The sequence below is a fragment of the Chenopodium album genome, chromosome 16 (genome assembly GCF_948465745.1).
Source record: "Chenopodium album chromosome 16, dcCheAlbu1.1, whole genome shotgun sequence".
Taxonomy (NCBI): domain Eukaryota; kingdom Viridiplantae; phylum Streptophyta; class Magnoliopsida; order Caryophyllales; family Amaranthaceae; genus Chenopodium; species Chenopodium album.
In genome coordinates this window covers 43,399,301-43,415,275 of record NC_137849.1, presented here as the reverse complement: position 1 = coordinate 43,415,275, position 15,975 = coordinate 43,399,301, and the positions used below count along the sequence as shown (strand labels likewise).

At 36.8% G+C, this 15,975-nt stretch overlaps 1 protein-coding gene and 1 long non-coding RNA gene across 4 annotated transcripts; both read right to left on the bottom strand.

Annotated features, from left to right (window-relative positions):
• Positions 1-935: 935 nt before the first annotated feature.
• LOC145585454 (uncharacterized) lies at positions 936-2,509 on the bottom strand. Of its 3 annotated transcripts, XR_014100664.1 has the most exons (4): positions 2,399-2,509; positions 2,074-2,166; positions 1,820-1,901; positions 936-1,645 (listed from the first exon to the last, which is right to left on the bottom strand). It is a non-coding gene; the product is annotated as an uncharacterized LOC145585454 (long non-coding RNA). The 3 variants fall into 3 exon arrangements; XR_014100663.1 differs by having other exon boundaries at positions 1,820-2,166; XR_014100662.1 differs by having other exon boundaries at positions 936-1,901.
• Positions 2,510-2,744: 235 nt separating this feature from the next.
• On the bottom strand, positions 2,745-12,629 carry LOC145586595 (lysine-specific histone demethylase 1 homolog 3-like). The gene is made up of 9 exons (XM_081643474.1): positions 12,320-12,629; positions 9,890-12,197; positions 9,287-9,428; positions 6,904-9,168; positions 6,666-6,759; positions 5,843-6,294; positions 4,668-5,375; positions 4,439-4,513; positions 2,745-3,574 (listed from the first exon to the last, which is right to left on the bottom strand). Exons 2-9 carry the CDS (start codon positions 11,905-11,907, stop codon positions 3,509-3,511), a joined length of 5,820 nt encoding a protein of 1,939 aa, XP_081499600.1. The 5' UTR covers positions 11,908-12,197; positions 12,320-12,629; the 3' UTR covers positions 2,745-3,508.
• Between the last annotated feature and the right edge of the window lie 3,346 nt (positions 12,630-15,975).

Here is a 15,975-nt window from a genome sequence, read left to right as displayed (position 1 = left end):
ATTTGTGTTTTGGCCCAAACTTTCAGATCTCCAACACACGTATTTAAACGAATCAAAATGTAAAAAAAAAAAAAATTATAAAAAATTGATCTGTACGAAAAATATAGTATTAAGAAACGGATTTAAAGAAAATTATATGTGACAATGTTATTGCTTAAAGACCGGTGATAGTTTCATAGTCAAAATACTTAAAATTTTGACTTAAAAAATGCAACAGGCAAACAAATAGAGATAGATGGAGTATCAACTAGGCGAATACCATTTACATACCACAATTAATCAATTTTTTTTAATTTTAAAAAATAAGGCGGTGATTAATAAGCATGTATATATTCCCTAAAATCATTGAGTGTTACACTTATTAGTATAATTAATAGGTACATCAAGAGTTTAACTACAATTATGACGTACAACTCAACCAATATCAATATGTAGTCCAAGTGGTTGATACTTGATATACTCCATATTATCTAATACAAAGATATCTAAAGTTTAGCAAAAGAGCTCAATTTTTTTCATTTCGAGGTTTTTTTGTATATGATCATACATTTGAAATTGTCATTGATCTCAAGAAAAGTCTCATTATAGCTTCATTTATTTTTAGTCAATCAAAATTACTACAGTATTTTTTTTCTTATTTATTTCCCTAAAATCGTGTACAAAAGCAAATGAAACTTTTATATGATAACAAAAAGAGTACAAAAGTTCTATTGTCAAGATATTAAGGGAAAAAAAAAAAATACAGTATAAAATTAATCATTTTACGCACCCGAAAAAAAGGGTGGGTTAAATTCTTAAAAATCGTGGGCAAAAGACTAAATACAAGTGCACAAAACGGTTCTTCGATTCTTCCCACGAGAGCTCTGCACATAAACACGGGGGAGTGGAGAATTATAAATATTACTCCGTATTACAATTGGCACCCTGTGCAAAAGATGTCCTACAATATACTCATTTCATCTACATATCCAATTACTAATCCAATGAAACTATCAACATAACACATTCAATTTAAACTATCATGACAACAATTGAATTTAAGATAAAGCGAGTAAAAGAATAAAAATGTGGCGAAAATATGGCAAAAAGGGTTCCTGAGACAAGAAACGGGAATTATTATTGATTCGAAATTCTATGGCATTTACAGTGCATGCCATAATGAAATTACAAAACTCAGGGAAATAGAAATGAGTATTCAAGCTCAGAATTCGCAACAACAGGTGAGGGATGCCCAACATCAGATCCGTTTTTCAAATCTCTAGCTTCCATAACTTCACAAAAACAATCTGCATGCAGAATCACAATTAACAACTAAGATAATTTGAAAGAACAATAAGAGGAACTCACTCTGATCATTAACAGCCCCCAGCAACTTCTCCACGCCAAAATGTTTTAAATTCCCTCAGGTTTCAGACATGAGAGGTCTGCACGATAGTGCAAAGTAATGGCAGTTCATAATTACTGCATATATGCTACTGTTTATACTCTGCTCAGGTAGTAAGCATACACATTAACATATTGTCATCTTGAACGCTTTCCTGACATGGCTGGGGAACAAACCATGAGTATGCTCTTCCAATTTCTCGGTCAAATGTAAGGTGAAAAATACAACTTTACAATGTGATGTCCGGCAGCCACATCGCCTCTGTAAATAAAAAGAATTGCATGTCCGTATCTACTCAACTTGAATCATTTAAATGTAATTAATTCAGAACTCAAATTAAAAAAAAAAAAAAAAAAAAAAAAAAAAAAAAACAAACAAACAAACAAACAAACAAAAAATATATACTTAACAAGCAGAAATCTTAATCATCCTCACATCAAAATTATTAAGCAGCAATAGCTATCTCATTTCAGTTTAACCACAAGTGCAAATCAGCAACTATTTTGAGCGTTGAGGCCTGAAAAGTCAAATGAAAAAAGTGCACATAAATATCTCATTATTGATTAACTTCATTACTGACAATATACTAGCCAGAAAAAGTTGGCACATTTCCTATCAGCGCAACGGGTTATAAATCATTACATATCTACATATATTATAGTGATAAGTAGAGGATTTTGATGGCATACCTATTTTTAAGGGTTTTGCTGTATAAATATGTCATATCCTTAATCATGAAGGATTGGGAAAGTGTGACAGCGTACTGATGAAAGAGAAAGTACCTATTTGATCATTCGATAAGTAAAGAAATTCTATAAATGAACTAACATCTCATATCATCAAGAATCATTACATACCATAATAAGTTCATAAGCATTAAGTAGAGACATCTAAGAAATTAATTTATTACCTACTTCATCATATACTCCCCCCCCCCCAGTCCACCCAAGCTATTTTAATAAAATCCCTAAAAGAATCAGGATTTTTAAGGTATTAATTCTATTTTTCACTTACCTTGTGCGGAAGCCAAATCGACCACGTAGAAGTTTTCAGGCTAGTAGAACTTGTTTCCATGCACATAAATGATTTGAATCCATCCTTTGCAAAGAAAATTGACTTCCATTGAGTCAATCTGAAGAAGGGACATAGAAGAGAACAAAGTCTATAAGTAACATAAACTTCAAAAATACATATCACGACAAGTTACTCAAACAAACCAGATAAATCCAGACACAGATGCTTTCATCTATCATTCAATCAGTAAAAATAACATATCTTTCAATCTGCAATGATGGATATATATTATATAACACCAAGGGCCAAAAGCCTCATCTCACCAGTTCAATGTGAGTGTGCCTCTCATGCATCTCACTTGTGCCCGCAATTCAATTATGCATATCCAGTGTTTGAGATGCACTTGATACATGCAGCCATAAACAGGCATCCATGCATATGCTCAAAAAAAGCTTCCATGATGAAGGTGTGCATATCAAAACATTCAAGGAAACAAATCGTTTTTTTGTTTTCCAAGCCAGCACAAAACTTGTACCCTTAGTACCAATAGGAGGAAAAATATTTAATGATCTTCCCAGAGAGAAGAAAAGGTGTTGTATACTAATGGCAACAATCCTATTCTGTACAATGTTAAAAGACAAAACTGAGGTTTTCATCTATGAATAATCCCTGTGCAGAAAAAAAAATAAACTAAAAAAATTTGGGGTGCTCTTTTCCACCCTGAGAAGTACAATTGATGCAGAAGAAAAGAATGCATTCAAAAAACCATGTTTTCTTCAAATGGAACTGGTCTCTATGGCAGATATGCAAGAGGTCGCAACACTTGCTTCACATAATCAGCAGAAGCCTAGACAAAGCTCAGACAGTACTTCTGTGAGAACGTCTGAACAACTTCAGAAATGCCAGAAAAGCTGCGTAAATCCCCCCACAATAGACAGCAGGAAATTCTCTGATTTGTTTCTCCTTTACACGAACAAGATTCTATGAGCTAATTGTCTAAGGCAAATGCCAAAAGATGTGCCAAACCAAGGTTTCTATTGTCCACAATCCAACATCCCCAGTCACCAAGTGCTTTGATGGTTTGTATGTATTGCATGCTACGGCAGCACATCAAGGCTTCACTGCTGGCTTCATTGGCATGTGTCTCTCGATCAACTTGTCAACAAAAGCGCGAATCTGCAATTAATCAAGCAAACAGATGGTATAAGTAATGATATTAAACAGCCATTCTTATGATACTGCTAACACTAACCTCGTCAATATCGATAATCATATAAGAACATTGTTACTTTTTTAGTTTGAAAATAGCATTGTTATTACTATGCATACTATAGGTATATCCTTGAGGGCAGATAGATAGCACAACTTTCAACCACAACTTCGAGAACTGAGACGAGGGTAATGGGATTCTGCCTTTTGCCCCCATTTGCAAAACAAAGCCTCAAAGAAAGTCATTCAACAAATAACTACGACACCACTTCTCAGTTAGCTTCCGCATTTTATAAGAAAGTATTCAAATTTATTTCATTAAGCTCAATCCAACAGGTGAACAAAAAAAAAGAGAGAGAGAGAGAGAAATACGAAGAGGCAAAAGGACAACAGTAAGATGAAAGGCAACAACATCAAAGAAGATATTCTCTCCATCCGTAAATAATACAAGTATAATATAAGTAGACCACAATTGATTAGGATTGACTGAAAAAAAAATGACTTATATGTACCATAACTATACCTCACTATAATATTTTTTTCATCTCAACCCACCAAAGTAATATAATTCTGAATTTCTAAATAAGTATCATTAAGAGTTGTAACCTGGGAAAGTACTAAGTTTAAGGCCAATTCTTGTCGGAAGGCTTTTAAAAAATAGTTGTAGGTAAAAAGGCAATAGTAAGAAATACTATGGGAGTTCGTTAAAAACAAGAGGGAGTAAAACTAGAAGATTAAGGCAAAGCCATCACAATCAGATGAAAGGCAAAACTAGGTATTTACCCAAAAAAAAAAAAAAATTGCGCCAGCTAAAAAGAAACTAAGTCTTACCTTATTCTTGCGCTTAAAATCAAGAAACTCACAGACGGCCATTGCTTTTTCGGCATCAGTTGTCTGCTCCATGACCTGAGAAATTAAACAAAAATGATGTCAATGTATTGAAAATGGCACTTGTGGGAAACTAAATCTTCCCCTTGTACTATCTTGGTAGGGCGATAATATAAAATATAAAGTAGTGCTTGTAATTGAATATGGCTGTCAATTAAAAATTGTATCTGACCTTTGTTGCACTCTTTTTCATTATCGACTTATAACCGTCTTTATCAATCTTCCTTGCTTTGTACAAAGGCATGAGCAGAGAAGCTACATAATCCACAACACCCTGCTTGATATGCTCAGTTCCTATGTGCTGGTTAGCAGCCAAATCCTTGTTTACTGTCACCTGTGAAACAGAACTCTCATTAACCATTCCTTCTGGCTTCCTTGTGAGATGTCTTGACAGTGTGCTTGAATCTTCCTCATCCTCAGCATGTACGGAAGATTGATATTCATACTCAGCAGCTGCAGCCTGGCACTGCCATCTCTCAATGGCATGGTAGTCCTTTATCCCATCACTACCAGAAGAATCAACCCAAGCTTTAGTAAATGCAGTGCTGTCCCCAGCCGCACTTTCTCCAGAATGCTCTCTCAAGTTTAATTGGCATGCCATTTCATTTGAATGGCTCCGTTGTGAAAAGTCATCGGTAGACATTCTTGAATTGTCAATATTGGCACATGTAGCTGAAAAATCAACAGACCAATCTCTAACTCTACAATTTCTTGAGTCTATTTCTGATAAACAGTCTTGTCTTCCCAAAACACCACCAGACCATCTTTTTCGCTCAATATCATCCACTAGTGAATATTGCTCTCGCCTAGCAAACTTCTGAAAAGACGGTACCTTCGGTAACTGCATCATACTCACTCTAGCTTCACATGATGCATAGGCCTAGCAATAAGCAACAGAAGTAATTGTTAAATTTAATGACAAAACATACAATGCCCAATTCTACCCCATCCAAAGATAAGTGATTAATATTATCAAATGGCCAAACACGGACCATATAAACAAGTGATGCCAGTTCAGAATTCAATTGATCTTTCAATATCTTATTAATTATGATGTATCTCACTTAAAAATCTAGTTTTGATACTTCCTGCTTTATCCTCTGGATCTTCAAGTTAGCTAAGGCTCATAAGGTGAAAGCCTACATCTTTTGTACCAATCCCCTAAAGAGCATTAGCAACTAAACAAGGTTATATGTTCAAGAGATAAATACATGCTTACAGTATACCTTCCTGATTTACTAAAATTTCTCGTCATTTTCTTTTCCTTCCCTTTCTTGTAAGTTGTACCTTTCCATTTATAAGCTGAACAATAATAATTGGGGGAGGGGGGGAGAGAGGGGGGCATACCTCAGCAGCTGCAGCCGCAGCAGCACGGGCAGCCTCTGCAGCAGCAAGAGCAGCCTGTTCTTCTTCTGACAATGGTAAGTTCCCACCCTCTTCTAACTTGTTACCAGGTGAGCCATTTGAAATTTGTGATGCTGATGACCGAGCATCCATTTTTGAGCCAGTTGCATTTTCTGACTTCACTTGCTTAACAGCTAGCTTTTTTGAGCTTGAATTGACCTTATTTCCAGCCGCATAGTGCTGCATATGTATAGGAGGTTTCCTTGAACCTGGATCTTTCCCTTTTGCTTTTGAAGAATCTGCATTTGTCATGTGCCTCAATAATTTTAAGCCACCATTCGTAGCCTTCTCCTTACGGAAAACCTCAATCCACATGTGAACCAACTGGCTTGCGATGCTGCGTATGTCACGACTAGTATGAACGCAGACTTTCTCTTTGACAGTTTTTCCAATACCTACATTTAAAATCCAAAGAATTCATAGGTGAGAAATCAGCTGAAATTTACCACGTCGAATGCAGGAAAACATACAGGCCATCCTAATATCACTACTGGTGCACAACTGCACATAGATCTTATTTTTGTAGGAACCAAAGCAAAGTTAATTTGAAGGAAAGGAAAACAATAGATGAGTTGAACATTTGTAAAAGTGATCTATACTGCAAACCAAAATATATGCACAAAACTTTAAAAGTATTAAAATATACCAAAACCATCAAATGACAGAAAAGATACCAATGAACAACTTTTTTTTAATGTCTAGCAAAGTAGCTAGTAAAAAAAAAATAATAAAAAAAAAAAAAAAAAAAAAAAAAAATTGCATATACCTGACAGCCGGACAGCTACCAAGTCTCTGGAAACCAACACAAGTATATGGACACAGAGACGAAGGAGTTGAGTTCCATTTTTTCCCATGGAATCCTGTCAATATGTAAGAGAAACGTTAAATTGCAATCTTAACAATCTCTCAACTTCAGTACTAGAGACTTCAAAGCAAAAACACAACATTAGCAATTGTTGTGTCTGTCTTCCATTCAAGAGAAATAGTGTTGGTACAAATCTCACCAATATCCACGAGTTGAGTACACCAAGCCCTTCTTTTGTCCCAGCAACAGACCTCAGAGATTCAACAGGAAGACTTAATAGCTCTTTGGCCAGACGCAATCGTCCAGCTAATGTTTTGGCACTAAAGAACATATCCTGCAGTAGACTTTCTCTAGCAAAAAGCTGGGATCTATCTGATGGGCTCTTATAGCGGACACTGGAGAGATCAATTGCATCAAGCCTTCTTGCAATGTCCTTAACTTCATTCTTCTGACTGCTTGATTGTCTCTGGGCAGCTTCAACAGCTTCTGCTTCTGCTGTGTAGTCATTACCAGTAGTCAATAAGTCAATTATACGAACTGCCTCTCGCAGCCCACTCATCATTGCACCACCCACTGTATCTGGATGCTCCTTGCAGGTAGCTTCACCAGCAAAAAACAAACAATTCTCAACTGGTCTACCTATTATATCATAGTCTTCCCCAGAAGCTCCAACAGCAACATAAGAATACGCACCATAACTATAAGGATCTCTTCCCCAGTCTGTCACTACTGATGCAACTGGATCAGGAACAGCAGTATTACCAAATAGTTTACGTAGAACCCTCAAAGCATGATTTACATGATCAGAGGGGCTTATATTCTGTCCTTCTTTAGCTGCTTTACCAACAACTAATGCTATGAGAACAGGAGCTCCAACTGTTTTCTGGATGTTCCAGAACATAAAGCAGCGACCTCTTAGGTCGGAGTGCTCAGCTGTAGCTCCAAAGTAATCTACAGTATCATCCCAAAATATTACAGGGAACTCCAGGACTACTTTATTGAGAACACCAAAACCCAGCCGCTGGATTGCTGAATGTTTCCACTGTGGCAATGGTGGAGAGAATTTAATGGATTCCGCTTTTAAGCAACCAAGTGGCACAGTTATTAAAACAGCATCTCCGGAAAACTCCTTGCCACTGAAAGTTGACACTTTTACCTTGTATGAGCTATTATCAGATCCTTCTGAGCCCACTGCACCATAAGAAATGTCAGCCACCACCTGGTTCAAATGGATGGAAAGTCCTTGAGCTATTGATTCCACAACAGCACCATAACCTCCTTTAATCATACAATGAGCACCCCCAAATCCTCCATAAATATCATCCTGGTTCCAATGAGGAAGAGATACTTCCTTCAGCAATGCAGCACAACCATATTCTAAGTGAGCAAAATGCCAATCCATAACTCTCCTCTCAAGAGGACTGAGTGTTCCATCCCTATCAACATTCTGCTCTGCAGAATGGTAGCCCTCAGAACCCATTTCATGATTGACAGTGCCAGTCAACGGCCGCAATATTCCATATTTTCCATTGTCTGTTTCAGAAAGGATCTGACGGCGTCTTTTAAGACCATACTCTAAACCATCTTCAAGAGACATTCTTGTAGCACTTTCTCCTTTTTTTGCAACAACAAACACCATATCATCGAGAAGACTATTGAACTCCGCTTCTAAAGCTTCATCAACATCCGGAGGAACCTTTTGACCAGTTCTGATATCATAAAGTGGACAATCACTGTTTAGTATTGTCAACTCAAGACCCAACTGAGCGCAAATCAAAGATGAAGGATCTGGTCGTCTTTCACTAGCCACATCAGCCTCAACTCCCGTAATAATGCTCGCCCCAAGATCCACAGGAACTGAAAGTGAAGAGCGGTCGGTATAAACCCGACCACCTATCCTACTCCTCGCCTCAAGCACAATGACAGAAAATCCTTGTCTTTGCAAATGGCGTGCTGCAGTTAAACCTGCAGGCCCAGCTCCCACTACTATGATCCTTTTCTTGCTATCCAAGTCACATGTATTGGCCTCCAAATGCTCACGAGTCATTGGCAGACAAGGGTCTACAGCATTATCGAGATTCTTCCCCAGTATATCAGCAGATGAGAAGTCTGATTCAAGGTTTTCTGTAGATGCTTTCTCATCAATGCATTGCTCATCAGGTTTCCCTTCACCTTGGCATGCATCAAGCTGCTTATCAGAAGATGGATCAAGTATAATTTCAACACCAGCTTTCACATCTTCTTCTGTGGGGTTCTCATCAGCTAAAGGAACACCATCCTCTGCCTTAGGGAATGTATCAAGACTTTTGATCTGACCAAGGATAAAAGATACTCCGTCTACTGAGTCAGCAACAGAAGCCCCAGAACCTCCCTCAAACTTTTTTTCTCCTAACAGTTTATAATTCCCTCTAGACTTGGGCTCTGCCTTCTCTTTGTTAGCAGCAATTCCAGCATTTATATATCCCTGTTTCACGTATTAGTGAGAAAAGACAGGGGGAAAATCACAAAGGAAGAAATAAAATTGTGATGGAAGAGAAAATGGAGAAGGATGAAGTTGATAAAATCCGGTAAACACGACTCACACTTTGGTCAAGAAATGAGTAGATATCCCTCAGCAAGGAAGCACGCTGAGGTTCGTCATCGGATGGAGTTGCAGCAATGCCACAATCAGCAAGAGGCAGCACACGGGTGACATCCTTGTTCCAAAGACTCAAAATCTTGTTCCTGCATTGCATCAAACCAAGAATTCCAATTGAAATAAATTTTTAAGGATGAGATACAAACATAAAACATGCAGACATATCACCACAATTCAGGAAATCCTAATATTTTAATCAAACCAACATTCAGAGCTAAACAAAACAATGGTGTCAAAAAATCATTTCTCATAAAGTAGGTCTGTCATAAGTATACCTTGAAAATATACATAAATTAACAGGACAATGATGTCTACTTCCACATTCCAATAATATAATGGATTTCCCACATGGAAGAAACAAAATATAATTTCACAACAAAAACTAAACATCTCAAGATTAACAATCAAAGACCAAAATACAGCACCTGATAAACTTTGTCACAATATAAAGATAATATGGGAGAATGATTCGAAACTAATAATAACCTGAAAATTAACTAGAACATTAAGTAACGCTACAGCGATCCAGTTCTAAACAAGTACTAACCTGCATTCCAAGTATTCTTGCAATCCACCTTTGCGCTTCAAGACCTCCTTGAATTTAATCTTCTCCACAAGACCAACTGCGCGAGCTTTGAGACCAACTGACACTGCAGCAGCTCCACCAACCTCAAAGTCAAGGCCTGCATTTGGAGAAGAATCAAATCTCTCCTTTGACAGAGAGCCCAGGTCTCTATCTACCGGATGATACAAATCAAGAGAGCCATGCTCCTGCATCACAACCTCCCAAGCGACATCACCCTCATAAGCCATGTCGCCATCTTTCCGCTTTTTCGCCCTCCGGACAGCACGATCATTCAACGCGGAATTACACTGGTTGTTGGACTCCGGAAAGCATCCAGAATTTTCTAGATAAGCGCCATTCTCACATGGTGTGATGGATGGGGAGGGCGAAATTCCATTGGCTCCTTCATTGACATCGATCCCGATGAGAGCATCACCTTCATTATTTTGATCAGAAGCACACACTGGATCAGCTCTTGAAGTGTCCATATCATGCTGAATACAGTCATTATGAGATCTAACAGTAGCCTCACACTTGGTTGGTCCACGTAATTCTTCCACAAAATCTGATTTGGAGGTAGAACAGGGAGCATCATTAACCATGCTGCTGGCATTTAAGGGTACAAAACTCCCAACTCCATTCTGGGGTTGAGCATCTTGAGAACAAGAAATATGTTGATTAAAAGCCTTTACAACAGGAAACTTAGCTGCATCTTTTTCACAGATTTTATTTGATAAGACAATTTGAGGCTGCTCCTGGACCATTTCAACCTCTTTGCAAAATTCACCAATTTTGATTTCTACTCTATTTAAATCAGAACAAGCAACTACTTGGGAAGCTGGATATGAATGGTCCACCATAGAGTTGCAAGTGTCAAGTTCTGTACTTATATCAGTAATAATACTATCAATATGTGCAGGATCCTTGAATGGTACATTTCCAGACCCCTTACCAAGTAGAGTGTCTAAACCCTGATCTCTCACTAACTCATAGTGGGGAGCAATGGAGTTGATTCGGCCACTATCAATAAGATAATCTTCTGATTTATGACTATTATTTCTACATTTTGCATCTGAAAGAGAGTTCTTTTCAACTGTAGATTGAAAATCTATGGAAACACGACCTGAGCTTGGACACTGATCTTTCTCCTGCAGATGCCCTCCCTTCCTAGAGTTTGAAACAGAAGCAGCACGCAACTTCTTGCGTACACCAGACTGCGTCTTTCTTAAAAAGGAGGAAAGAGAATCTGTCAAATTGTCATGTAAAGGGCTAGTAGATGCACCTTCCTTTTCCTCTACCTGATCACTTAATGCATGGTTGTCTGGTACCTCACTGTCATCTCTATGTACAGAAACCCTGTGACTCTTTGCAGCTGAAGAAGACTTGGATCTCGTATCCTTCTTCTTATGTTTGTTTTTCGGGCTCATCAAACCTTCCGGTCTCTTAACTTGGTTTTCTGATGAATTACCTTCCAGCATCTCAATGTCATCTGCTTCAACAAGCACTCTAGGACTCTTTTCAGCTAATGCAGCCTTGGACTTCTTACTTTTTTCATTTTGCTTCTTCTCTGACTTTTGACTTATACTTAAATCTGAAATCACATCACAAGCTTCATCCTCAGCACCTTGAACCAGCTTAGTTACGAGACCCTCATCCTTCTGTGAAACATTAAGACATTCATCCGCAAGTTCGGCCAGTTTTGACACCAAGTCCATCTTCACTAAACTCCCAGGACCACTATCTTTCTTAGGACCCTTCAACTTCTTCCTAAAGCTTGCTAAGGTATCCTCCATCCCCCCTAAATCTCCATCTACAATCTTACCCTTAACCCCTAACTCTTTACCCTTCTCACCATCCGATCCCAACTTAACCTTCTTTGGGTTTCTCTTGCTTTTCAACTTGAACAATGCCCCAATTGGCTCATCATCATCAGAATCTACATTAATCTCAACCCCTTTGGACCTCTTTTTGAGGCCAACCTTTTTATCTTCACCATCCATATTCTCCCTCACCAACCCTAACTTTCACAGCCCTCCTTTCCAAACCCTAACCAAACACCTGGATCAGCAAAAAACATACAACCCTTCAATTTTAATCAATTTGGGGCATTTCCTATCTCCATACCCCAATCATTCCCTCTCACAATTCAGCAAAAAAAATTTATTCCTCAGCAAATTCAACAACATTCAATCAATTCAAGCAACACCCAGAATTCCAAAAACAAAACCCAAATCAATCTCCACTGCTAAAACAAAGTATTCTAATTCCTTCAAATATAAAAACCCTTTTCCTGTATAATGCCAATGAAAACAAACAAAACAACAATTCATAAACTAGGGTTTTAAAGTTCTAGAGTAAGAAAAATACTGAAATAACAAACACAAAACACGAAAAGGGGAGATCAGAAATTACCTAAACAAACCAATGGAGCAATTTTCCCAATTGAAATTCTCGAAAACCTGAAGCTTTAGATGTTAAAGCTTTGATATAGCAGAACCCAATACACAGAAATTTCACCTAAAGTGAAGAAATATAAAGGGAGTATTTTTATATCTCAATTGATTTTTTTTTGGTGAAGAATATAAGTATATAACGCATGTGTATGAGTGTTTACTGGGAGGGAAAAGAAAAACGAGGCCTGTGTGTTTTAGGCAGGAGAAACAAAGGAGAGAGAAAAGTGGAGTCAGCGAAGAAGAGAGAGAGAGAGAGATGGAAAGGTCTTTTGTACTTGTGTCTTCAATTCTCAATATTTGATTCTATGAATTTTGAGATGTTATTGTATTAATAAAATTTGATGGTTGTTAGTTACCACTATTAAGTGAAAATTGGTGTGGAAGATCGATGATGGATGATGTTGAGTACGACGTGTTAATTGTAGAAAGGAGTAATCAGAATGGTCTTGATGTGAAATGTGGAAATTGGTGATGTGTGATGGTGGCGTTAATAGAGTTATCGTGAAAGGTGGAGGGTGATTGTTTGATGGAGATCGAAGAGATGGTGTGGATGCTCTGTTTTTAATGGCGGATGAGATTGGGATTGGGAATCAGGTACATGTAGAGTTGTTTAGAAGAATGGTGGGTTATTGTTTTGAGGTATAATCAGTTGATCGTGATGTGAAGTGTATGACAGTTGACGATCTGTGATGACAGTTGCGTATAAGATATGGTGGTGGCGCGAAAATAATCATCCTCATAGGGTAACTATTGATGACAGTTGAGTATAAGATATAGTGGTGGAGCGAAAATAATCATCCTAATATGATAAGGTGGCGCGAAAATAATCATCCTAATATGGTAACTGTTGATGGCAGTTGTGTATAAGATATAGTGGTGGCGCGAAAATAATCATCCTCATATGGCAACTGTTACCAACAGTTATGAAAGTCGTTATGAGTAATATATATTCGATAATACATGAAATTGGCATTGAAAAAAATACGAAGTAATGTATAGTTGTTTACCACCAAAGGAATAAATAATTGATCGTGATGTAAAATACATGAAAATTAGGGATCTGTGACATTGGTTGCATTAAAGAAATAATGGTGGTTCTTAGTAATAGATATGATTTATAATTGCAAAGTATACTCGTTAAAGCAATTGTGGGTTGTATGAAGCTAGGATTGGTGGTTAATACTGCAAAGTGTGTATAAACTACATCTTAGTAGCGCGAATGATAATCAGGGCCGTCTCCGACAATTTGGAGGCCCTGTTCTAATTACAAAAATTAGGCCCTTAATAAGTAAAAAAAATCCATTTTAAAATAAAAGGTAAAAAGTATTATTATTGTTATTATTATTATTATTATTATTATTATTATTATACTTTAAAAAAAAAAGAGAGAAACACAACCGGCAAACACCATAGCTCCAACTCTACAAACTCTAATGGAAGAATTCTTGGGCAAAGAACTTGTGGATTTAATTGAATCACAATTGAAAAAGATAGTACCTTTTTTTTTTTTTTTTTTTGTGCAAAGATTCTAATTGACTAATTGTTTGTGGGTATGAAAGTACTTAATACTGGTATAATATGAAAATAAATTGGCAATTAATTGTAATCAAAATCGAATATTATAATTGAGGATAAATTGTTGCTTAAAGTTTGCCTAAAAAATAGTGGTACTTGGGTACAATTAAGGGAATTAGACATTTAAGAGAGATATGTATAAAAAATAAAAATTAAAAATTAATAAATAAAAAATAAAAAAAAAGTGTTTAATTTTACTTAGAAATTTAGAAACTAAAATCAAAGACTTAAATTTGGAGAAGAAAAAATCTGAAGGGTTTGGATATGGTTTTGGAAATGGTGGCCTTATTTTACGAGAAAATGATAAAGATGAGATATTTACTTTCTTTTCTTCTTTTTTTTTTTTTTTTTTTTTTTTTTTTTTTTACTTGAACCAACGAAATTTTGGACCCCTCAATTTTGGGGCCCTGTTCTGTGTATCATAAAAAACATGCTATAAGACGGCCCTGATGATAATTGTTAGTACTTAGTAGACAATATCGAGCTTGACATTGCAAACGTATAAAACATGTAATAATTGAAGAAATTTAGTTGATTTATCGTCAATTAAAGTGCTTGTTTGATTTTTTATAAAAACAATTACGTGAAGAAAATGGCACCAAAATAGCCACTTTGACAACATAAAGAAGTATTAGCAAAAGAAACAAAATATGTTATGTAGGTTGTGTATTGATTATTTCCCGAGAGTGACAAATATGATGAAATGAAATAGCGCCATGTATGTGGAGAGAATATGGAAGAAATAGGAACTACCATGTGGCATGTCCAGCGAAGTGACAAAGTTGATGAAGGGGTTTATTTGTAGTTAATATACTTAGAATCTCATATAGAAAATGGAGAGAAAATTAGATTTGGGGGGGGGGGGGGGGAGAGAGTAAGGGTAAATTGGATATTTCATAGGGCAATATGAAGAAATATTAGGTGAATACACTCAATCTTAAAGAGAGAGGGTACAATAATTTGTATGTCCAAGAATAATTATTCTAATAATACAAGAATAATTATTTACCAAATTAAGAACAATTATTGTAGTACATGTATTTAATAGGCGTCTTAAAGGAATGTTGTAAAACAATTACCAAATTTAAGTGTAAAAATTAATGCTTAAGATTTAAGATTAATCATAGATTTAAACCTTTATTATTCACCTTATTTTTGCTAAACCAAAATTATTACTTCGTATTTAGGGCCTGTTCACTTCAGCTTAATTTCATTTCAATTCAGTTCAGCTCCAATCAGTTCAGTTTAGTTCAACTTGGTTCACTTCACTTCAGTTCAGCTCCTAATTTCCTTCTCTCATAAAGTATTCATTTCAGCTCAGTTCAGTTCAGTTCAATAAATGTGAACAGTCCCTTAGTAACTTGCATTATTTTTAGAAAAAATTGTCAAAATAATACAACCTTTCAGCGGTCCGCCAAAAACAAGTTAACCTTTTGATTATTTCTGAATAATACAACCTTTTGAGGGTATTCGCTTTAAACGAGTTATGACCGGTTAGTGACCTAATTAACAGGTTAAATGAGACACGTGTCATAATCTTATTGGTTTGACAATTTAAATTATTTTTTTTTAAATTTGATGTTTTTAATTTAATTTAATAATATTATTATTATATTTATTTATTTATTTATTTTATTTATAAGAAAACCACCCACCTCCACCTCCACCTCCGCCACCACCAGCACCAACCCCATTCCTCTTCCCCGGCGACCTGCCAAGCTGACCTCTGGCGCTGGCCACACCTAAATCTCCTCCCCCGGCGCCGGCCCCCCTACACAGCATGTCAACGATGTCGCCCCTTCTCTCTTCTTTCTCTTCCCCACAAACCACAATCCCTGAAACCCTCCTCCTGCACAAAACCACCTAAAACCAATCCCTCGCCATCGAAAAATCCTAACCGGACCTCCCTAGGATTTCGCTTAGGGTTTTTCGAGGGTAGAGGATAATTTTTAGGTGGTTTTCGGTGGTTTTCTGCGGGAGGGAGGGTTTTCGGTGGTTTTGTGGGGATTGCGGAAGAGAGTAGAGAGAACGGGGGATGTG